Source organism: Denticeps clupeoides, chromosome 16 (assembly GCF_900700375.1).
Source record: "Denticeps clupeoides chromosome 16, fDenClu1.1, whole genome shotgun sequence".
Lineage (NCBI taxonomy): Eukaryota > Metazoa > Chordata > Actinopteri > Clupeiformes > Denticipitidae > Denticeps > Denticeps clupeoides.
The window spans coordinates 14,655,120-14,674,993 of record NC_041722.1 but is presented as its reverse complement, the minus strand read 5'-3'; the positions used below and the strand labels follow the sequence as shown (position 1 = coordinate 14,674,993).

General features: G+C 43.7%; 1 protein-coding gene across 1 annotated transcript; it reads right to left on the bottom strand.

The window, feature by feature from the left end:
- Positions 1-7,470: 7,470 nt before the first annotated feature.
- On the bottom strand, positions 7,471-19,278 carry slc6a5 (solute carrier family 6 member 5). The gene is made up of 15 exons (XM_028957105.1): positions 18,931-19,278; positions 17,610-17,754; positions 17,285-17,416; positions 16,945-17,118; positions 16,184-16,331; positions 15,860-15,992; positions 15,388-15,522; positions 15,038-15,141; positions 13,520-13,644; positions 13,258-13,370; positions 12,056-12,187; positions 10,281-10,380; positions 9,299-9,399; positions 8,631-8,798; positions 7,471-7,648 (listed from the first exon to the last, which is right to left on the bottom strand). Exons 1-15 carry the CDS (start codon positions 19,276-19,278, stop codon positions 7,490-7,492), a joined length of 2,217 nt encoding a protein of 738 aa, XP_028812938.1. The 3' UTR covers positions 7,471-7,489.
- Between the last annotated feature and the right edge of the window lie 596 nt (positions 19,279-19,874).

Sequence of the window (19,874 nt, the reverse complement as noted above, 5' to 3'; positions counted from 1 at the left end):
TGAGAGTGAAAGGACCAACACCTGCACTCACGATGGTAGCTTTCAGGATTGGTCTGGCCAATTTAACCTTGTTGCCTCAGCAGCAAACATGCCCATCTCTACATATCTGAAGGACCAGGACTACTGTTCCATGAATGAATAAAAAGGACAGCCCTTTAATATGCCAGAATTACATAAGTAACTACATGGAACAGGTCCTAGGAACTTGATGGAGTTAACTCCGTCAGCAAGCCATCACATAGCAGCTAGTATTATAGATGATGGTAGATGCTGTTCCTTTTGTAACCATAGGAATGGTGGATGTTGTCCACGTCTTTTATTAGTTGAGACTAAAAACAGAAGAAGCCAACATCTCCATGAGAAATTATTTAAAATGACTTTGTTCCAGGACCATCGAGGAGGTATATAGTGAAATTAAGAGTGAAATGTGATACACAAACTCCAGATTGTATGCGAGAGTGAAGTGATTGTCATTGTGATACACTGCAGCACAGCACATGTTGACACAACGAAATGTGTCCTCTGCATTTAACCATCACCCTTGGTGAGCAGTGGGCAGCCATGACAGGCGCCCGGGGAGCAGTGTGTGGGAAGGGGGGTGCTTTGCTCAGTGGCACCTCAGCGGATCGGGATTTGAACTGGCAACTGATTACGGGGCCGCTTCCATAACAGCTAGGCCACCACTGTCCCCATTGGGAACATGATCCAGTCCTATTCAGTAATGGATTCTTGCAGCCATTTCCTCTTCGGGCAGTCACTGTTTTAAAGTAAAGCACTTTTTAAAAGCAAATGATTGTTTAACAAGAGAAAGGCACTTCACCTTCACCCCAGCTCAACGCGTGGGTCAGGATTCAAGTCGATCACTGCGGATGGGCTGAGCAGTGGAGCAGGGGGGTGAAAAGGGGGAATAAACGGTACAGGCAATGTGTAAAAGATGTATGAGGTGATAGTGTGTATCGCTTAAGATCTGTGTGCCAACAAACTCTGTGTCCCCATTTCCCAGTCCCAGGTGGCTTCTATTCACCCTTTGTTCACCCGTGGTTACTTACTACAGTATTTTCCAAATTTTTTTTTTGTCTGTTTAACCAGAAACTCAACCTTTTTGCTTTCATTAATCAGAAAACTTGACTGGCTCACACACAGAAACACACAAGCACTCTACCTCTTCTACTGGATGTTCAGAATATATTATCTATTACTGCACTGTTCCATTTTTACACAGCCGTATTTGCACAATTTGCACTTGGTACCTTACATTCCACTCATTTCACTGGTTTATCACAATGTCTACTTTGCCTTTATGTAATTTTTGTGCTGCCTGTGTCCCATTGCACCTTATGTAACCTGGGTTGTCGATATCGGACACGTGCACTCTTGAATAATTGCAGATTTCTTTTAGTACATGTGTTATGTACATATAAAGAGCTCATAAATGATGAACACATTTTTTTATCCACAAGGCAAAGGAACTTTTGTCACAACACGTTAACTGGAATAATGCTTAAATCTCACACCCATATCATGTTCCTAGAAATGCCTAGACAGTTTATCGATATCATGTGGAGCGGTTGCTTTGGGTAAAAGGAAATTCTCAAAGACTGCTGTGACAGAGAAGGATTGGCACCCTTCGGATTTAAACATTTCTTTAAGAGCAGCACAAACAACGAATGAGTGGCCTGCAAACTTAGAATCCATTGCTGCAGAAACGCACACAAATAGTGGTTGGGAACAATCTGAAATTGATCTTTCACAGCAGCTCCAGAAATTCATCAGTAAACGACCGAGGAGTTAATAAGATGAGAATCTGCAAGTGGCTCCTATTCCAGTGAGGCCACTCACAGGCGCCTCTTCAAAAAAAGCTTTTTAAGTTTTTAACTGGATAGCATCTTCGCAGAGACAGTGAAAAGAGGATTACTGATGCATTACCTGTGGTCTGACTTAAGGATGGTGAAAGGACGGTGACGATGAGTGAAGCGCCTTATCTGTATTGTGTGATGAAGCGTGAACTGCGCTCCCAGCATTTCAGTAATAATACATGAACAGCTTGGGACAACTGTCGGAAACCCATTACAAAGACAAAATAGAAACCTTCTGGTATATATTTAATTCATGGGGCGGATTAAAGCTCTATATGTGCCATCTGAATAGCTGAAACGGGATTAATCAAACACATGATGTCTTCGGCAACTGTGGAAAATGAGTCGGCCTGTAAAATGAGGTTTTGCCAAGTTCGTGTTCAGAAAAAGGAAATGGCTGCTGCATGCTTTCATGGTCTGCGGGTGTGAAACGAATCCGCTATAAGAACAGCGCCAGCAGCTCTACATGCTAGTGGTATCTTCAAAAAGATGCACATAGGGCTACGCCTGTACATTACGGCTAAAGGGAATATGCTGATGTAATATGACAGCTGTAGTGAACATTCTCACAGAGCAAGCCAGGTAATCTAATGAATAGTGCAATATAAATAAATAAATATAAGTAAATTTTGTCAGACCTACGCCATTCTTATTTGTCAGACCTACGCCATTCCTATACTCCACCCCATTCTCTCAGGTCTTCAGACCAGAGACTATTGTCTGTTCCTAGGTCACATAACAAGCTCAGAGGTGACAGGGCCTTTGCAGTGGCCGCCCCACGCCTATGGAATGACCAACCAATCAGTGTCAGGCAGACCTCATCAATCCCTTCGATTAAATCTGGTTTAAAAGCTCACTTTTACAGCCTGGCTTTTAAACCGGTGTGACGTGGGTCTTATACAGTGTTGTTATGCAGTTCTTTCTTTTACTATGTTGTCTTGTTAATTCAAATTGCTGCATGTTCGTTCTCTCTTATTTGATTTTATTAAAAAAATGTATTTTGTCCATGTCAGTACTGTCCCTGGAAATTTAATGTAATTTTTTTATTTTAATGTACAGCACTTTGGTCAGCTCCTTTGTTGTATAAAGTTCTTTATGAATAAATATGATATATGGTATGAATCATTAACATGCTTACAAAATGGCATGCTTGTATGTTTACTTATGAAGCTGCTTAGCAATTAACTGTTGTCAGCCTATCGATTGCATTTGTTAGAGATGTGCATACCCCTGCCAAATTCGGCTCAAGTTGATGGAAATCCATGCAAAAACGTATATATTTAAACACTCCATAAAAAGGCAAAGGTAATATGCTTGAATAGAATCTCATATCCTTGAATGTGCTCATTCATTAAATAGAAGCATTCATTCAACGTGAACATCAACAGATGCAATATTCTCCTGTGAAGAAAATAAGGCCTCAGAAACTAGAATTAACCCCTTGAGAAGAAATAATAGACCACCAGAAAATTGCATTCAAATAATGCAGGCAATGCATCAGTAATCCTCTTTTCATAGTCTCTTTGCGAATATGCTGTCCAGCTTTTTTTGAAGAGGCATCTGTGCTCATTCCACATCATTACTGCATTAATAACATGTAGAGATTAAATAAGAGAGCCTGTTCATGGGGCTACTTCCTAGTTTTAGTTATAAAAAACGATTAAAATTATTGTGTCTGTTATAATATGTCATTATTGGCATCTGATGATCAAAGATTCCTTCAAAGTGAATCGACAGTTTGAAGTTTTGGCAATAATGCATGCTGCATGATGCCCCGACTCGATACTTATAATGAGTCTTCCTTTCATTCAGTGACTGAAGCTTGATGGACAGCTCTCCTGCCCCCCAAGGTCAGTGAGTGAGCTTCATGAGATAAGCTCAAGTGTGAATGATTTGCTTGTCAGAAACACATTGACAGGAAGATATACTGTTGGCTAGGCACAGTGGCAAGCCGATGGAAGGAATAAACAAACACTCTTCCTCTTACCTGGACTGTGCAAGAGGAGTTCATTCCAAATCATTCTGAAGTGTTCAGCAAGGAAAAAAACGATAATGGCTCTCAAAGGCAAATATCAGTATGTGTGTGTACACAATTATTAATACTACGCTAAAGTGTGAAAAAATACTCAACACAATTCCAATTGAAAACATTGACATTTATTTATTGTTTTAAGAGGTTATACATCTTGTGATAATCATGATTTTTATTATATTATTGGCAAAGATACTATAATTTAATTTCTATACATAAATACAAAATCTGAGGTAGGGCCTCAATAATGACATTTAAAATAAATTATGCATCTCCACATATATGGTCATTTTCTTTTTCTGGCACATAATTTAAAACATATATTTAATTCTATATATATATCAGACTCTACTTTGAAATTAAACATTGTTATAGTTTTTTAGAGGTACACGTCTGTATCCATAGGCAGATGTACCTCACAAAGAGCACACAGAAATATATTACATTACCCAAGTAATTAGAAATTCAACCTATGCAGTGATAGGTCCACAATAAAGTGCCAAAAGACACAACATACATTACATTAGAGATTTAATTATATAGATTTTTTATTTATCTGACAGGACTATAACTACTTTATATATTTATATATATATATATTTTTATTTTTTTTTAATACATGTGATATTCTAATATCAGAGGACATCTATAAGGCCAATGGTTACCTGAAAGATGTGCTGTAACATATTGGCAAACATTAATGACCACTAAATGGAATATGAGTGGCAGTATCTCCGTCTCCTAAACACATATTCTGTATTACCTCACATTGTTTATAGGATTATACATTTTTTCTTGTATCACTTTTAATCAGAACCCTTCTCCTTCTTTGGTTACCTACTGATCACCGTTGTCCTGTAGGCATAAAAAAAGTCATGAATTTCATTTCTGTGAAGGGAAATGCTTCTTTTAAATTTTTTTCGTCCAGAAAGCCCCTCACTCATTCATAACATATGAAAGCAATGGTGGACTCTGTTCAAGCAGTTGCTTGGAGTGCGCATGCAGAAGAGAAAAGCATAGGAAGAGATAGAGAACGGATGAAAAAAATAATTTAAAGGCACACAAATATTGCATGCAAGCCGGTTACATACATATAGATATGTATATATAGATATATATACTGAATCGCGTAACTCTATAATAGGCCCCGGAAGCAGAAAAGTTGGTAGTACAAGGAGCGATAGGAATTCCGACTGGCCGACGGAAGATTTGAAGGTCCCCCCTTTTCATTAATCCCAGTCAAACCAGTTGCAACGGAACGACAGGGAGCAGCCAAGACTGACACTCTGGTCTTCACTGGGACTCATGAATTAGTGAAGAGGCCTGAACTGCCACTTCACATCATTCAGCATTCTAGCATCTGTCGAGGAAATGCGTTTTTTTTTCCCCTTTTCAGGTCAGACCCACAAGGGTGGTCTGAAAGGCAACCATTTAAATAAGTCATAGTGCGCTATGTACGGTGCTGAAGCAGAGGTGCTCTAACCCTCCCTGGCACGGATACGTTACAGCTCCTGTCATCTCGCCAACACGTCGCTCTGCGCTTGACCGTGCAGTGGGGCTGGACGGCTGGTTAAACATTAATGGGATCGGTTAGTTACGTCTGTACACACATACACACACACTTACGCTCACAGAAACACACGTACACAGAGTACACCGAGAGTAAGCACGAAACATTACTGGGAGAGCGACATTTTTAGCTGCTAGTGTTGAAGCGCTATAGTCTTTTTTTTTTTTTTTTCATCCTGTCCCGTTTCAGCAGGATACGTTCTGCATGTTGCACTTCATTTGGCAGCTACGAGACAGCAGAGCGGACCCCCCAGCCTACTTCCGTGTTGCCTTTGCGGCCTCCGATCCCCCCTCCCCATCTCAGTCGCCCGCGGGGCTCCAGGCCCAGCGAATCAGAGGGACATTTTAATCAAGGCCTGTTTATATTTGCGAGGAAAAAGCTCATTTGCCGGGACTGCTGTTTAAACAAATGTCTCTCCGGCCGCTTCGGAGCGGAGAGAGATGTTCTCCCTGATTGGAGACGGATGGCTGCAGTGCGGAGGACGAGACAGATTGGGAGACTAAAGGAGGAATAATAGGAAGATCATTCCGTCGCTAGCAGTAAATCACTACAGCCCAAACAACTGGAAGCTGTCAAGGTTTATGGCAACATCTATGGCCAAAAAACTTTTTTAAACTTTGCACAAGATTTTTAAACATTTGTAGATCTATGAACATATCAACATTAAAGGGAAATGTGTACATACACACAGACAAATATTAACTATCTATTTACCTTAAATAAAGAACAGTTACATAAAACATTATATATATATATATATGTTCCGATCTTAGCTTTTTTTTTTTTTTATTAGGAACATATTTTTTGCTCTTTTCTTTTTCTCTGACGTCTGCCCCATTATTGATCACCTATGTAAATAAGGCCGATTAAAATCAAGTATACCTGAGACCCTGTTGTATGAACACACAGACGAGGAACACGGTTCGAATGGAGAAGTGGTCCCCAACCAACTCATCCCAGGATTTCAGACCCCACCCCACCCTCCAAAAACTACACCCTTTACTTATCACACAGGTCTCACGTACAGTCCCACACCCATGGAGAAAACGAGAGATGTACATTAATATATTTCATGGCCACAGTCTATTAATTTATAAGCATAACCATTATGCACGTAATGCTCTTTAGACCCCTACTTTGTGTTTTAAGCACTTAAAAGTATCATTTCTCACATTGGTCGCTTTGTGCACGGCGATTATTATGAGCCGTGGATCTATTCTAGGGTGCTCTTCACTACGAATGTGCTTTAGTCTATGATAGCTCATAAGATTGCTTATTACCCTTTTGCAGACGATGACCGACATGTGTCCATTCCACCAATGAAGAAGACAGAAAACATTTAGCACTACACGTTATACCACATATATAATATATATATAGGTGAATTTGGAGGCACAAATATACATATATCAAACGGTACAGGTGAATAGCTATTTGTCATAAAAATAAAATATATATATATATATGTTTTTTAAACCAGATCTAATGTAGTTATTAGATCATTGTTTGCCAGATCGCATCAAAATCAGATCTCCCATTCATTAATGGGATGCCTGTCTGTCAGCGTGTGGTAAGGTCCCGTATTTCTGTGGTTTCATGGTCACTCATGCACAGGAAAAAAAAAATTAACAATTGAACCAAAAATTCAAAACAAACAAACAAACAAACAAACAAAAAACCCACACAAGATCTCATCGGCGACCGTCTCTGCCGTGGGACATCAGCAGTCTGCTGACGGCTCATATTGCCTCTAGAAGAAACTGCCCAGTGGGAGGGTTCAGCTGTGACTGGTGTGTTTCCCGCAGAAGGAGGGCAGGGACTCTCCATGCTGGACAAAACTAGAGTTGCTTACAGCAAGAAGGAGGGCGGGGCAAAGCTAGGGAAATTATGGAGGGGTGCCCAGCTGACCTGACCTGAGCAGCAGGGAGGGCCATGGGGGGGGGCGGTGGGACGGAATCTGAAGGATGAAGGGGGGGAGGGCACCAGCCAAGCTCTCACCGAACAGCCTGAGCGGGAGCTGACGGGTGGCAGCTACTGATACTGAGCAGCCAGCTGGAAGTCCTTGGGCGGGAGCTTGAGACCCAGGGAGTTGGTGCCCAGGGGGTCGATCATGTTCTTGTAGCGCTCGCCACGGTGCTTCATCAGGAACGGGCCCCAGTCGGGCTGAGGGGCGCACACCAGCTTCAGCCTCTGCAAACAGGGCCACAGGCAGGGGGGGTTCACACCCAGCATGCAACACTCCACTCCTGCACAACCATTACCCACTAAGCAATGCTGCACAATTTCACATGCAGGGTAGAAATTATTCTGGATTTCTCTGTATTGATTACTGTATTGGCCAGAATATAAAAAAAATTTAAGTAGACCCCCAATTTTTTTTTAGATTAATTAAAACAATTTCACATTTTTATTATACGATTTGTGTCAATGAAACCATGTCTTACAGGCCATGGGTTTAAACATGTGACTCTTTCATTCTTACATATTCTGAGCTGACAGCCTGGTCTCATGTGTATCCCAGCACTGCAGAATTCATGATGGATTTGTTCATGTAAATGCACTTAGCTGCTAATACACGTAACACGTTATATTATTTATAAAGAAAATACATCTTGATAATTGATGCTGGTGATTATCTGTCGCACACTAGCTGATATTAAGAAGAATTTGTTTTTCGCTGTTCTAGAATGTTTTCTGGATGAAAGGTCGGTGGGTGAGGAGCTTGCAGGTTGTAAACAAGGGCATTAGCCCATCTGCACGGTTTAATTGCACAACAAACCCAGTGCAGAAATCAGTGACCTGCACACTGAGGTGAGGCTCAACCAAACCGAACCGCGTCACATTGCTCAGAGTCTGGAGTTCAGACAAGCACCTGGTGTGGGTTTGCCATATGGTGCATCTGTGGAAGTAGGATGGCCAGATAGTCCATGACAGTAAGGACACTTTGAGCTAGGACAGGATTTCAATTAAAAGGACCTGGAATTCACTTCAGCATCGGACTCTTGCTGTCTACTGATTGGTTTGTCGCTTCTAGTCCATCGCTCAACAACGCACAAGATGAACTGAACTTAATATGACATGGACTACAGGGCCACCCAACATGAAAATCTGTCTCTGAAGACATGGCTAAAAATCAGTGACTCAAACATTTGTCAACGTCGTCATTTCCTACCTCAGTTAAGGATCCGGGAGCCAGGTGCATCTTAATGACAAACATGATGGGGATCCAAATGACAGAGCAGATGACCATGAGCCAGCCCATCACCATGGACCAAGTCGGGTAGGTGTAGTCCTCATACGTCATCACTTTCCACTGGTACAGGCTGAGCACCAGGATGAACTGGAGTGGGAGGAGACGCGATGAGAGGAGAGGAATTACCCTATCATGCATCACAAACACCCCGCCCCCAGAGTAATGATCAGCTCCCCTGGAGGGGGAAAGCCAGAGAGGTCTGCCGTGGGAGATAAAGCTGATGCATGGGGGCGTCCCAGAATGCAATGCGGGTCGTTTGTTACCTAGCTTTAGCCATTAATGCAGCTGCCGTCGTTCTGACACTCAGCGTATGTCATGTAGCCAGGCCTGTGGCACGTACCATCTGTGGCACGTACGTGTCACAGAGCTATGCACAACCATCATAAACCCCGTCTCTCACAGGAGAATAAAAAAACTGTTCCTTTTCAGCTGTTATTTTCAGACGGGGGTCATTTCGCTTTTGTGCTGACCACAGGTGGCCGAATGTTTTTTTTACTCTGGATTTGACAACACTCGGAAAAAGGAGGGAAACAGGAACCGCTAATGTGTGCTGTGGTTATGGCCCATTACGTATAGATTGGACCTACTGAAAGAATAGTCGGCGTCACAAAGGCCCAGCAGAGTCTCCAGAACTTGTTTGGCTGGAACCCAACCATCATTTCGATGTCTTCGCAGAATCTCTGCAGCCCTGTGACAGGAGAAGTGGACGAGGAAACAGAACATAAGCTGTGTGTGTTGCTGCCTCATTCAGCAAAGCATACACACACACACACACACACACACAAACACACCAAAAGAGTTAAAAAATGACCCAGTTTCTTCGCGACAGGAGTCAGAGGGAGGTAAACAGCCTTGGTGAGCACTGAGCTGTCTCCCCCGGAGTGAGACGCAGCCAAAAGCACAACTGCAATCACGGAGAGACCGGAACACCCAGCGCTTCACATGTCGATGAACATTACAGCCAAAAATATTATGGTGTGCCTTTAACGTTTTCCACTTTTTATGATATTTGTAGCTTTTCTTGCCATTTCGGCTCCCATCGTGTGAATATATGAATCGATTAGATTGTTGGGCTGGATGCTGTGTTTCAGTGGAATGAAACAGAGACACCTAGTGGCCGAGAGTTGAACTACATTTTCCTGAAATGTGGCCTAACACTGCAAGAGAACAAATGTTTGACACAGTGTGCAATAAAACAGCATTTATGGATTCATTTCATATACACATTTTACATTAAATCAACCAGTAGATGCTATTCTACTGTCCATAACATCTAGAATTTTCAGCTTTCCTAATGTGATTTAGTAAGCACTGATACAATTCTCTGCACAGATGTATTACTGCTGGATTAGCTATTGTGAGAGTAAACATGGCAGTGCTGCATAAATTAAGCATGATGTGTCAAAACAAAAGTCATCATGACACATATGAGAGGTGCAAATTGTTACTGAATCCCAAGAAGCATTAAATCAGACTGACACACTTGCACACAATGAAAATAGACTAAATATACTGCTTTCTTCAGTATGCCTTGTTGTTGGGCAAACGTTCACCTTGATCTATACATACCATATATGTATGACACTCCAATCAATTCAAATATGGCAATGATGACCAAAGAATAGGAGGCTGCATAGGTGTCCACCAGCTGAAGCATGTACATTCCACTCTGTAACACATACAGACACATACAAGTCACAGTTTGCAAATGTAAGATGCACTGGTTCACCAATGACTATTCTTGAATACAGGGTGAGGCAAGAAAATGGCACTGGTGGTCTAGCAGTTAACTCATAACCAAAGAGTTGCCGGTTCAAATCCTGAGTTGCTAAGGTGCCACTGACATGCCCTTGAGCAAGGTCCCCACAACCGTCCCCACACACTGCTCCACGGGCGCCTGTCATGGCTCCCTCACTCAGGGTGATGGGTTACATGCAGAGAACACATTTCATTGTGTTGTGTGTGACAAAAACACTCACTTTCAGAAGGTGATATTCTGAGCAAAGAAAAAGAAAGGAGAGGCAGCAGGAGGGGAAGACGCTGGACTTTGCATGAGGTGTTTTTTACATGAGGGACATTAAATCATCCAGAATGAGGATGTAGGGTGCTTCAGTGCTACAAGCTCCTTGTATTTTGAATTTTAAAAATCATCATTAAAGTGTATTTTTGTGGCTTAAGAAATAACTATACACCATTAACATGGCTGTTACACATCAACAACTGACTAGAAGCAGCCCTGTTTGTTTGCCATTAGTGGTCAGTTATAGAGCCTTGAAATTTGGACCCTGAACGTGTGTGAGAAAGTATGACTTATATTAGGCGGGGTATCAAAGGGACACACGGTGAGGAAAGGTCATGAAGGTCATTTTAAAAAGTAAAATTACAAAAATGCCATAATACGACCCATGTTTCGCATTGTTTGAAAGTGCAGTGATTTGTGGTTCAAATGCTGCTTTTCTTTTTCAGTTACGCCGATATTGTGACATGCACCCCTGACACCCCATATGCTGAGTATTGGCAGCATCGTGGGTCGCTGCATAATTCCCACCCCCTCACCCACTCAAACAAGCAAAGCTGCGAACCTTCCCTGACCCGCATAGCTCACGACCGCTTCATGTTTAAAACATGTTCGCCCTACATATCGCATGCAGGAAGTAAAACGAGATAAATCAGCGGGCGTCTGGTGGCAGTGCCCGCGCTGGTGAGGCTCTGGTGATCCGCGCGGTCTCTCCAATAAGCTTTTAATTGTAATTGATATCATGGCACCGGGGTCCCCTACCTCTAATTTTAATGATGCTTGTTTTCCCGGCTTGCCGCCTCTGTGGGGCTGTTCATTACCATGTGTTTCACGGAAGCAGGCAAGATGGCCTGCAGAAAGCCACGTGACTCCACCTGTCAGCGAGACCCTCTAATTAACTGAACCGAGAGGATTTAGTGTCTCGCCACCCCCCCCCTACCCCTCTACCGTCTCTCTCTCTCTCTCTCTCTCTATGACCCTGTGTGCAAAAAAAAAAAAGAAAAAAGAGCGCGGTGGCATGTCGGCCCGCAGGAGTCTGTGCCGAAATGGGACTATGAGGCAGATCAATCTGTGCCAGGCTACAGTTCAGCAGGCGCCACATCGCTCCCCTCCGCTGGCTGGTGCCGAAATGAATAAATAAGTGGGGGGATGATGAAAGCGCGCTCGCTGTGGTGGGACGGCCACTGATGCAGAGGAATAGAGAGAGAGAGAGAGAGAGAGAGAGAGAGAGAGAGAGACTCGGCAGGCCTCTAAAAGGTGCACAAGCCGGCAGCATGGGCCTGAGGAGCCCAAGGGGCGGGTGGGAGGAGCGGCTCGGCGAGGTTACCTCGGTAATCATGGGGAATCCTAGGATGAAGAAGGACAGACAGCAGACCAAAGTGAAGAGCGGCTTGTGCTTGCGCAGGTACTTGGGGAACTCATCAGACACGGACGTCACTATGGTCTCGATGGTGGCAAACTGTGGGAAAACCAGATTAGATCGGAATTAAGAAAAAACTATTATAGGGCACACTTTTTGAACAGTTGAGCAGGGGCTTACTATGTATCTTGAAGTAGAGGAACTAAATACACTTTTTTTCTGGTGTGTAGATATTTCTGTCACCCAGAACACATTCGTCAATGATGCTTTTATGAGCCAATTTTAAAATCGGAGAAGCCCAATGATTGAGAGCTCTCATGCACTTCAAATCATTCTCAATATAACACATGCCCAGACACCCTTGGAGACCATGTTTCTTTCTGTTACTGTCTATTTATTTGATTTTTATCTTTAGACTACAAAAAAAGTCCCATGCTTAGCGTGTAGTGCTGCGCACAACAACAGTTTAAAACTAGTGCCCGTAGTGAGAAAGCTAAAGGTGTCTGTGTAAGAAAACCATGTGTGTGTGTCTGTGCTTATGTAACTGTGCGAAGATGAATTAGGTCATACAGATGGCCTACTTAAATTAGTGAGTGTGTGTGTGTGTGTGTGTATGTGACCACTTGAATGAAAAGTAAGTTACGCACCAAACCCCAGCAGCTGCTGATGTTGCACCTCAAACAGAGCTTTTGACGTGCTGTACTTCATACAGATACTTAATGGGGCAGTAAGATGCAAATATGCATAATAAATAAAATATTCCATGTAATAGCCCATGTTCTCACCACTGGCCTCGTTAAAAGGTGGCTATTAATGAGCTGAGCTGGGTGAGATAATGAAGATTAAGACTCAAGAAAGAAAATACAGCCACATGGCCATTACCTTCATTCATTTCTTCTAATCCTCATAGAGATCTATAGACTGTTCAAACAATGTATAGTGTATAAGTGTGAAATGTTTTATGTTGCTATGCAACAGAAGGGTAAAACCGGTCTCTATAGACACAGAACACATAATTCAACTAGTTAACTGGGCAATAATAATAAAAATACTTTCATATTGCTTATGTTGTTTATAATTTAATGGTTGCATCTATAGTGCTCTCTAGAGGACACCCAAAAGCGTGCACACACACACACATGCACACACACAAGCACGGCTGCGGTTACCATAGTATCCAGACCCAGAGTGAGCAGCATGAGGAAAAATATAATGGCCCAGAAAGGGGAGACTGGCAGCCTGGTGAGGGCTTCTGGGTAAACAACAAAGGCTATGCCAGGACCTATGGGGTGTCACACACAAAAAACACCAGTCATCTGAGCTGTACACAGTTCCTGTATAATGACATAAATCCAATGTAAGGACAAGGGAAACTCATAAGGGCTGGACTGGGGGAGGCTTCTTGTGATTAATAGATTCCAATAGTTTTACCTTCATCTGCAACCCTCTCTATGGGCACCTTCAATTCATGAGCCATGAAGCCGATGACAGAGAATATGACAAATCCGGCAAAAATGCTTGTGGCACTGTTAGTGCACGTCACTATAATCGTATCCCTGTGAGGCAAAGGAGAAATATGGTTTCAAACGTTTACAGCCATAAACTTTACCTTAGCATGCACATGCATAATCGTAATCAAGTATTATTATTATTATTATTATTATTATTATTATTATTATTATTATGCTTTTTGGAATGCATCTGTCAGTTATTTTTTATGCAACGTGATTTACATAACAATTCAACATCAAACGCATTATAAGGCCAGAGAGAATTTTCTTTGTGGTTGCATGAACACTTTTCCAAGTCCGTATAGCTGATTTCATCAGACATACAAGCATGAAAGATGCAAAGAGCCAGTGGCAAAAAAAATTGCCTTCCAAGGATGCTCCAAAGTTCACAAAGCGCTTAATAAAAAAAAATATGAAAGAAAGAGCTGAAAAGCTGCTATATTCTGTGGTGTTTCGTAATTTAACAGTTGAGCAGGCTCTGGCTGATTTTCCTGCGGTAAGCGGCGCAGAGTTAGGACAGCTCTGAAATGGAGAGTGGTAGCTTCCATGCTGGCTCAGGCATGATGAAAGGATCAGACAAAACCTGCCCACTGCTTCTCATCTCTTCACCTTTGGACTGAATGGCGCTATCGCCCTCTAGTGGAAAACGAAGACATCGCAGGGAGACTTGGTGTCCAAAAATTTACACTTATGGCGTTTATCAGACGCTCTTATCCAGAGCGACTTACAATCAGTAGTTACAGGGACAGTCCCGTCCCCGTCCCCCCTGGAGACACTCAGGGTTAAGTGTCTTGCTCAGGGACACAATGGTAGTAAGTGGGCTTTGAACCTGGGTCTTCTGGTTCAGAGGCGAGTGTGTTACCCACTAGGCTACTACCACCCCTTAAAAAATGAAGCTGATCATTTCTTCCGCTGAATTTAGGTGCAAGTTGTTCAATTATTTTGTACTAGCAGCAATTTACAATCACACTCACTTTCCATAACAACTTGGTCCTGTTATTCAGGACCAGCTCACACAATTGCACCTACGGACAATTCAGAGCCACTAATTCACCCCGGTGTACATGCTTTTGGATGGTGACAGAAAACCTGTCCCGACACAGGTAGAGCGTGTAAAGTCCACTCACACGAACTAACAACCTCGGAAGTGGGGCGTCACGTCGCTAACCGCCGCGCCACGGTGTGGCCAGTCTTCTTTACATCGGATGTGAATTTAGATCAACCGACCACCACGAAAGAAGGGTTGCTGAACACTAATTTTGTCCGCAATCTTCAGTCTTCAATAGTCATGTCTGCTTCGGTCAGTACAAGTGCTGTTTGCGTTCAAACTAACAGCAATCATGCAGGGCTGACATGGTTCATAATGTAATCATTTAAGATAGCGGTTCAAGACATGCTGACAGCAAAGCGACTTTCGAAAATGCATATGCCGAAATACCTGTAGCAGTTATTATGGAACTTGTTGTAGGAGGACAGAGTGATGAGTCCACCCCAGGCTGCTGACAGGGAGAAGAAAATCTGTGTGGCAGCATCTTTCCACACCTGCGAGGAGAGGGGAGAGGGGGCTTGGTGAGCCGAGGAGCTTGGTGTCCATCAGCACCTTCCTCTTCCCTTTACGCACTGGTGTATTAAACTGTGAGATTTTTTTTGTAATGCGATGTGGCATATATGCCACGTAGCAAAATGACAGTGGCAGTGTTTTGTGCGTATTAACGCAGGGGACAGATTAACCTTCATGAACCTTCTTGCTGAAGCAATCAGAGACCAAATAGACTTTTGCTGTTTTACCTTAGCATCGTTGAGCTTCTCCCATTTGGGGGTGATAAAGTAAAGAATGCCAGAGCCTGCTCCAGGCAGGGTGACCCCTCGAATGAGCAAAATGACGAGGACCACATAGGGGAACGTGGCTGTGAAGTACACCACCTATCAGAAAGGACAGACCCAGGTCAGCCACAAAGACCGCAATGAGCTAAAATGTCCACTAGATGGCGGCACTGCATTAGAATTACATAATGTAGAATTACATAATTACATAAAATATAAATTAATAATATTTATTATTAATAAATCGAGATGTTGTCAGGACTAATAATCATTGATAGCAAATCTGACATCTTAGATCTTGGGAAAAGGGAATTGGAAGTAACATAATAAACAGCCCAAGATGTACGAGCTCTCATTAATGTTGAACATTTAGTTAAATGCAGGGAATTTACATTCCACACTTTTAATGGTGCAATTGGAACATGACTTGACTTACCTTGCCAGAAGATTTGATTCCTTTAGCTAAAGAAGCATAGACAATGAGCCACGCCAGAAACAGGCAAGCAGCCAGGGGCCAACGGATATCTCCTGGATATTCAATCCCCTTGGAAATGTGCAGCACATTGTACCTGACCAGCACACACAAATGCAACAGGGACTTTAAACATTTATGTCTTTTGATCCCAAAAGTCCATCTTTTTTAGTTTGTTTCTGCATGCATTTAAAAACCGATTGAACATAAAAAAATTTTCAATACAAATTCAAAGGATGTCATAGTTTACTGATGCTGGTTTTACTTGCAGAAAAGATTATGACTCACTTGAAATACTCCTCGCTGGGGCTGACGTAGGTTTTATTATCACTTGTCATGTTCAAAAGTTTAGTGAGATTTCCAGCAGCGTTAGCAGACAGACAGAACGTAGTGTTCCTCATAGATGTGATATTTCTGTCCCGGAGGATGCAGGAATCTGTCACAATGCACACCCGCAGTCATGAGAACACACAACAGAACACGACAGAGCACTTCACACCTCCTGCCTGAACGCGAAACGGTGCGAGGGCCCGCTGCAGGCTGCAGTGCCGCGGCCGGCCGGCAGGGGGCGCCGAGCGCACTGCGGCAACGACGCCGCCGCCGTACAGTAAAAGTGTCAAGCAAGCGTTTTTTCTGCTGAATACGCGGGAAACAATCATGCGGTTTTTTTTTCGCTAATTATTTCGAATCACAAAAATATGAAATCTTTGAATTCGTAAAAGCGTAAAAATATGCGTCAAAGCTATTTATTCATGAAAATAGTCATTTAATAATAAAACACGTATAACAGCTATTGAAATTAGATTTTATTCGTTTAATACATAAGTAATGGAGCACAGATTAAATCTGGGTCCGGATCAGAAAGACTCTTTTCTTGTTCTCTTATTTCCTCTTGCTCGGAAGGTTATTATAAAGCCCCGGAGGTGGGGTAGGGTGGCGCATTGCGCATTAGAGAAGTGAGAGAGAGAGAGAGAGAGAGAGAGAGAGAGAGAGAGAGAGAGGGAGAGAGAGAGAGAAAAGTAAAGAAAAGCAGCGCGGCTCGTCCTTACCTAAGCGCAGCATGTCTTTGTCTTTACAGTCCAGCGTGTTCCACTCATTCAAACAGTTAGCCCATGGCAGTGAGCCCTTCAACGAAGCGAACAGGTAGTACAGTGTCCAGCACATTATAATATTATAGTATATGGCTATCAAGACAGAAATAATCAACATGGCAATCCCGCAACCTAAAATAAATAAATGAGACGAAATATAGAAATTACTTAAGGGAGCAAGAACAGATTTTGTGTGTGTGATATTTTTATTTTTATTTTTTAATTATTACTGTTATTATTAATAAAGGGTCCTGGTGCGGCCCGGTGTTAACACTGGGAATTTCGAGCGTGAGTTTACCTTGCAGGGCGGGGATGGCTTTCCACACGGACACGGGGCCCTGGCTGGCGAACTGGCCCAGAGAAACTTCCAGCAAAAAAATGGGGATCCCGGCGAGGCCCAGCATGATCAGATACGGGATGAGAAAAGCCCCTGAAAATAAGAAGCAGAACCAAGGCCGCGTGCGCTGAATAATACGAATAAAACGTTGAAACGAAATTCTGGATGTACTTCAGACTAACAAGAAACGGATTTCGTTTTTGTTTAGTGGGGAAGTGTCCGTTTCTCGGTGAGTTCGTTAGTACTGGAGTGGTGTGGTGTGATGGCGGTGATGGCAACTCTTTACCTCCTCCGTTCTGGAAGGCGAGGTAAGGGAACCTCCACACGTTCCCCAAGCCCACCGCATAGCCCACCATGGACAGAATGAAATCCAGTTTACTGGACCAGTTTCCTCTGACCTTATTCTCATCTCCCCCATCGTCATCATCGTCCTAAAACGATCAAGGGAAAGTTTCACTTGTACATGCATATACATTTATTCCTCGTATATATATATATATATAGAAATAAGATATGTTTTGTGGATTTTTATAAGAGACGTGTTTCCTGAGTCCGTCCTTCATGATTAAGGACTGTCCCAGTGGGAGCTGATCCCAGATTCCCGTTTTCCTGCAGTGACGGACCTCGACCTGGATCCTCCTCACCGCACCACTCCTTCTTAAAGTCTCCGAACATCTCGAACATCTCCTCCCGTCCACGTGTTTTCATCCTTCCCCAACTGTCTCCAATTCCCCTGTCCCATTCACAAATCCCCAAAAGGTAACGCGTCTGTCCGCAAAAAAAAAGACAGAGAGGACCACCTTCTCTCTTCATTACGGCTGCGCGGTGCCGACTGACTGAGTGCGGATGACACGTGGCGCGGGCTCCGCGCGGCCCGGTCCCCGTCCGTTCCGGAGCAGCGGGCCATCGGCGGGCGTGAAGTGGCCAGAAAAAACTCCCGTGTTCCGTCGTTTCGTCCCGCCCGTCAATTCGTGCCACCCGACACGCAAAATACTGAGGTTCCAATCAGCAGCCACGTTTTAGCCAATTTCCTACACCGTGCACCGTAAACCGTATACAGTATATTTACATTTACAGTATTTACCAGACGCCCTTATCCAGAGCGACTTACAATCAGTAGTTAAAGGGACAGCCCCCCCCGTTGGAGCAACTTAGGGTTAAGTGTCTTGCTCAGGGACACATGGGATAGTAAGCGGGATTTGAACCTGGGTCTAGGCTACTACTACTACTACCCTACTACCACACTTGCAAACCGTGCACCATCACGGTACGCACCATACACTGTACACACACCACACCATACACACACCATATACAGTGAACCGTGCCCCGTACACAGTACACCAAACACACACCATATACAGTGAACCGTGCACCATCACCGCACACAGCATACACCGTAAACCGTTAACCGTGCACCGTCACCATATACAGTAAACCGTGCCCCGTACACACCGCACCATACACTGTACACACACCACACCATATACAGTAAACCGTGCCCCGTACACAGTACACCATACACCGTGTACAGTACACCGTACACCGGTAACGCAGCGCAAAGCAGCGTGACACCGACAACCACGTGCTCAATCCGGACCACTCACCGCCGTGAGCGCGCCGGGCAGGACGGACGTGTTGCCGTCCGTGCCCAGGATGATGGTGGTCTGGCTCATGGAGGTGCAGTTGGCGGTGGCGGCGTTGTTCTGCTGGTACGCGGCTCTCCCGTCCGCCGCGGCGGCGGCGCCGCCGGAGTTAAACGTCCCGTACGCCTTGCCGGTGTCCGCGTCTCCCGGCCGGGTCTCCGCGGGACAGAAAGTTTTCCGCTCGCCCACGGGCTTCGGCGGCGGCGGCGGCGGCGGAGCCGGGTGGGGGTCCGCGGTCGGGGGGTGACCGTTCTCCGGTCTGCCCTCCGGGGCGCAGAAAGGCGCGGGGCTGTTCGCGGGCGGCCGCATCGCTTCTCTCTGCTCGGAAAAATCCTAAAAGCACAAATCGCAGATGTTCTCTCTCTTTTTTATTCCTCCTGGGAACTAAATACAATTTTTTTTTAACGACGACGATTTAAAGCACCTTTAAAACTCTCTTTTCGCTCCACGTTTTGTATTATTTTTTTTTCACCATTACGGCAAGATTCTTTAATTTTACGCCCCATTTCCTCCTGTCGTCGTTCAGCGCCACGCATCCCCGGGTTCCCCTCTTTTTTTTTTTTTTTTTTTTTATGGGCAGTAGACAAGCTGCCGGGTTCGACGGAGCCTCCCCGCCCCCGGCAGCGGGAACCGGACCCGGAGAATCTTAATAAATGTAATAACAAGTGACCTAGGTATAATCATATACAATTATATTCGGTATATAAATGTATGTGCTACATGAATTCCGTCGGCATATTTTACTATTGGAAGTATGGTTAAAATTTGAGCATCGCGTAAAATAGGAAAATAAGTGATGTAGATATGTAAAAAAAAAATGAAAGAAAAGAGAGTTCCCCGAAGTTTTTTTTTTTTTTTAGTACAAAAAAAAACAAAAAAAAAAAAAAACAAGAAGCGGAGAATAA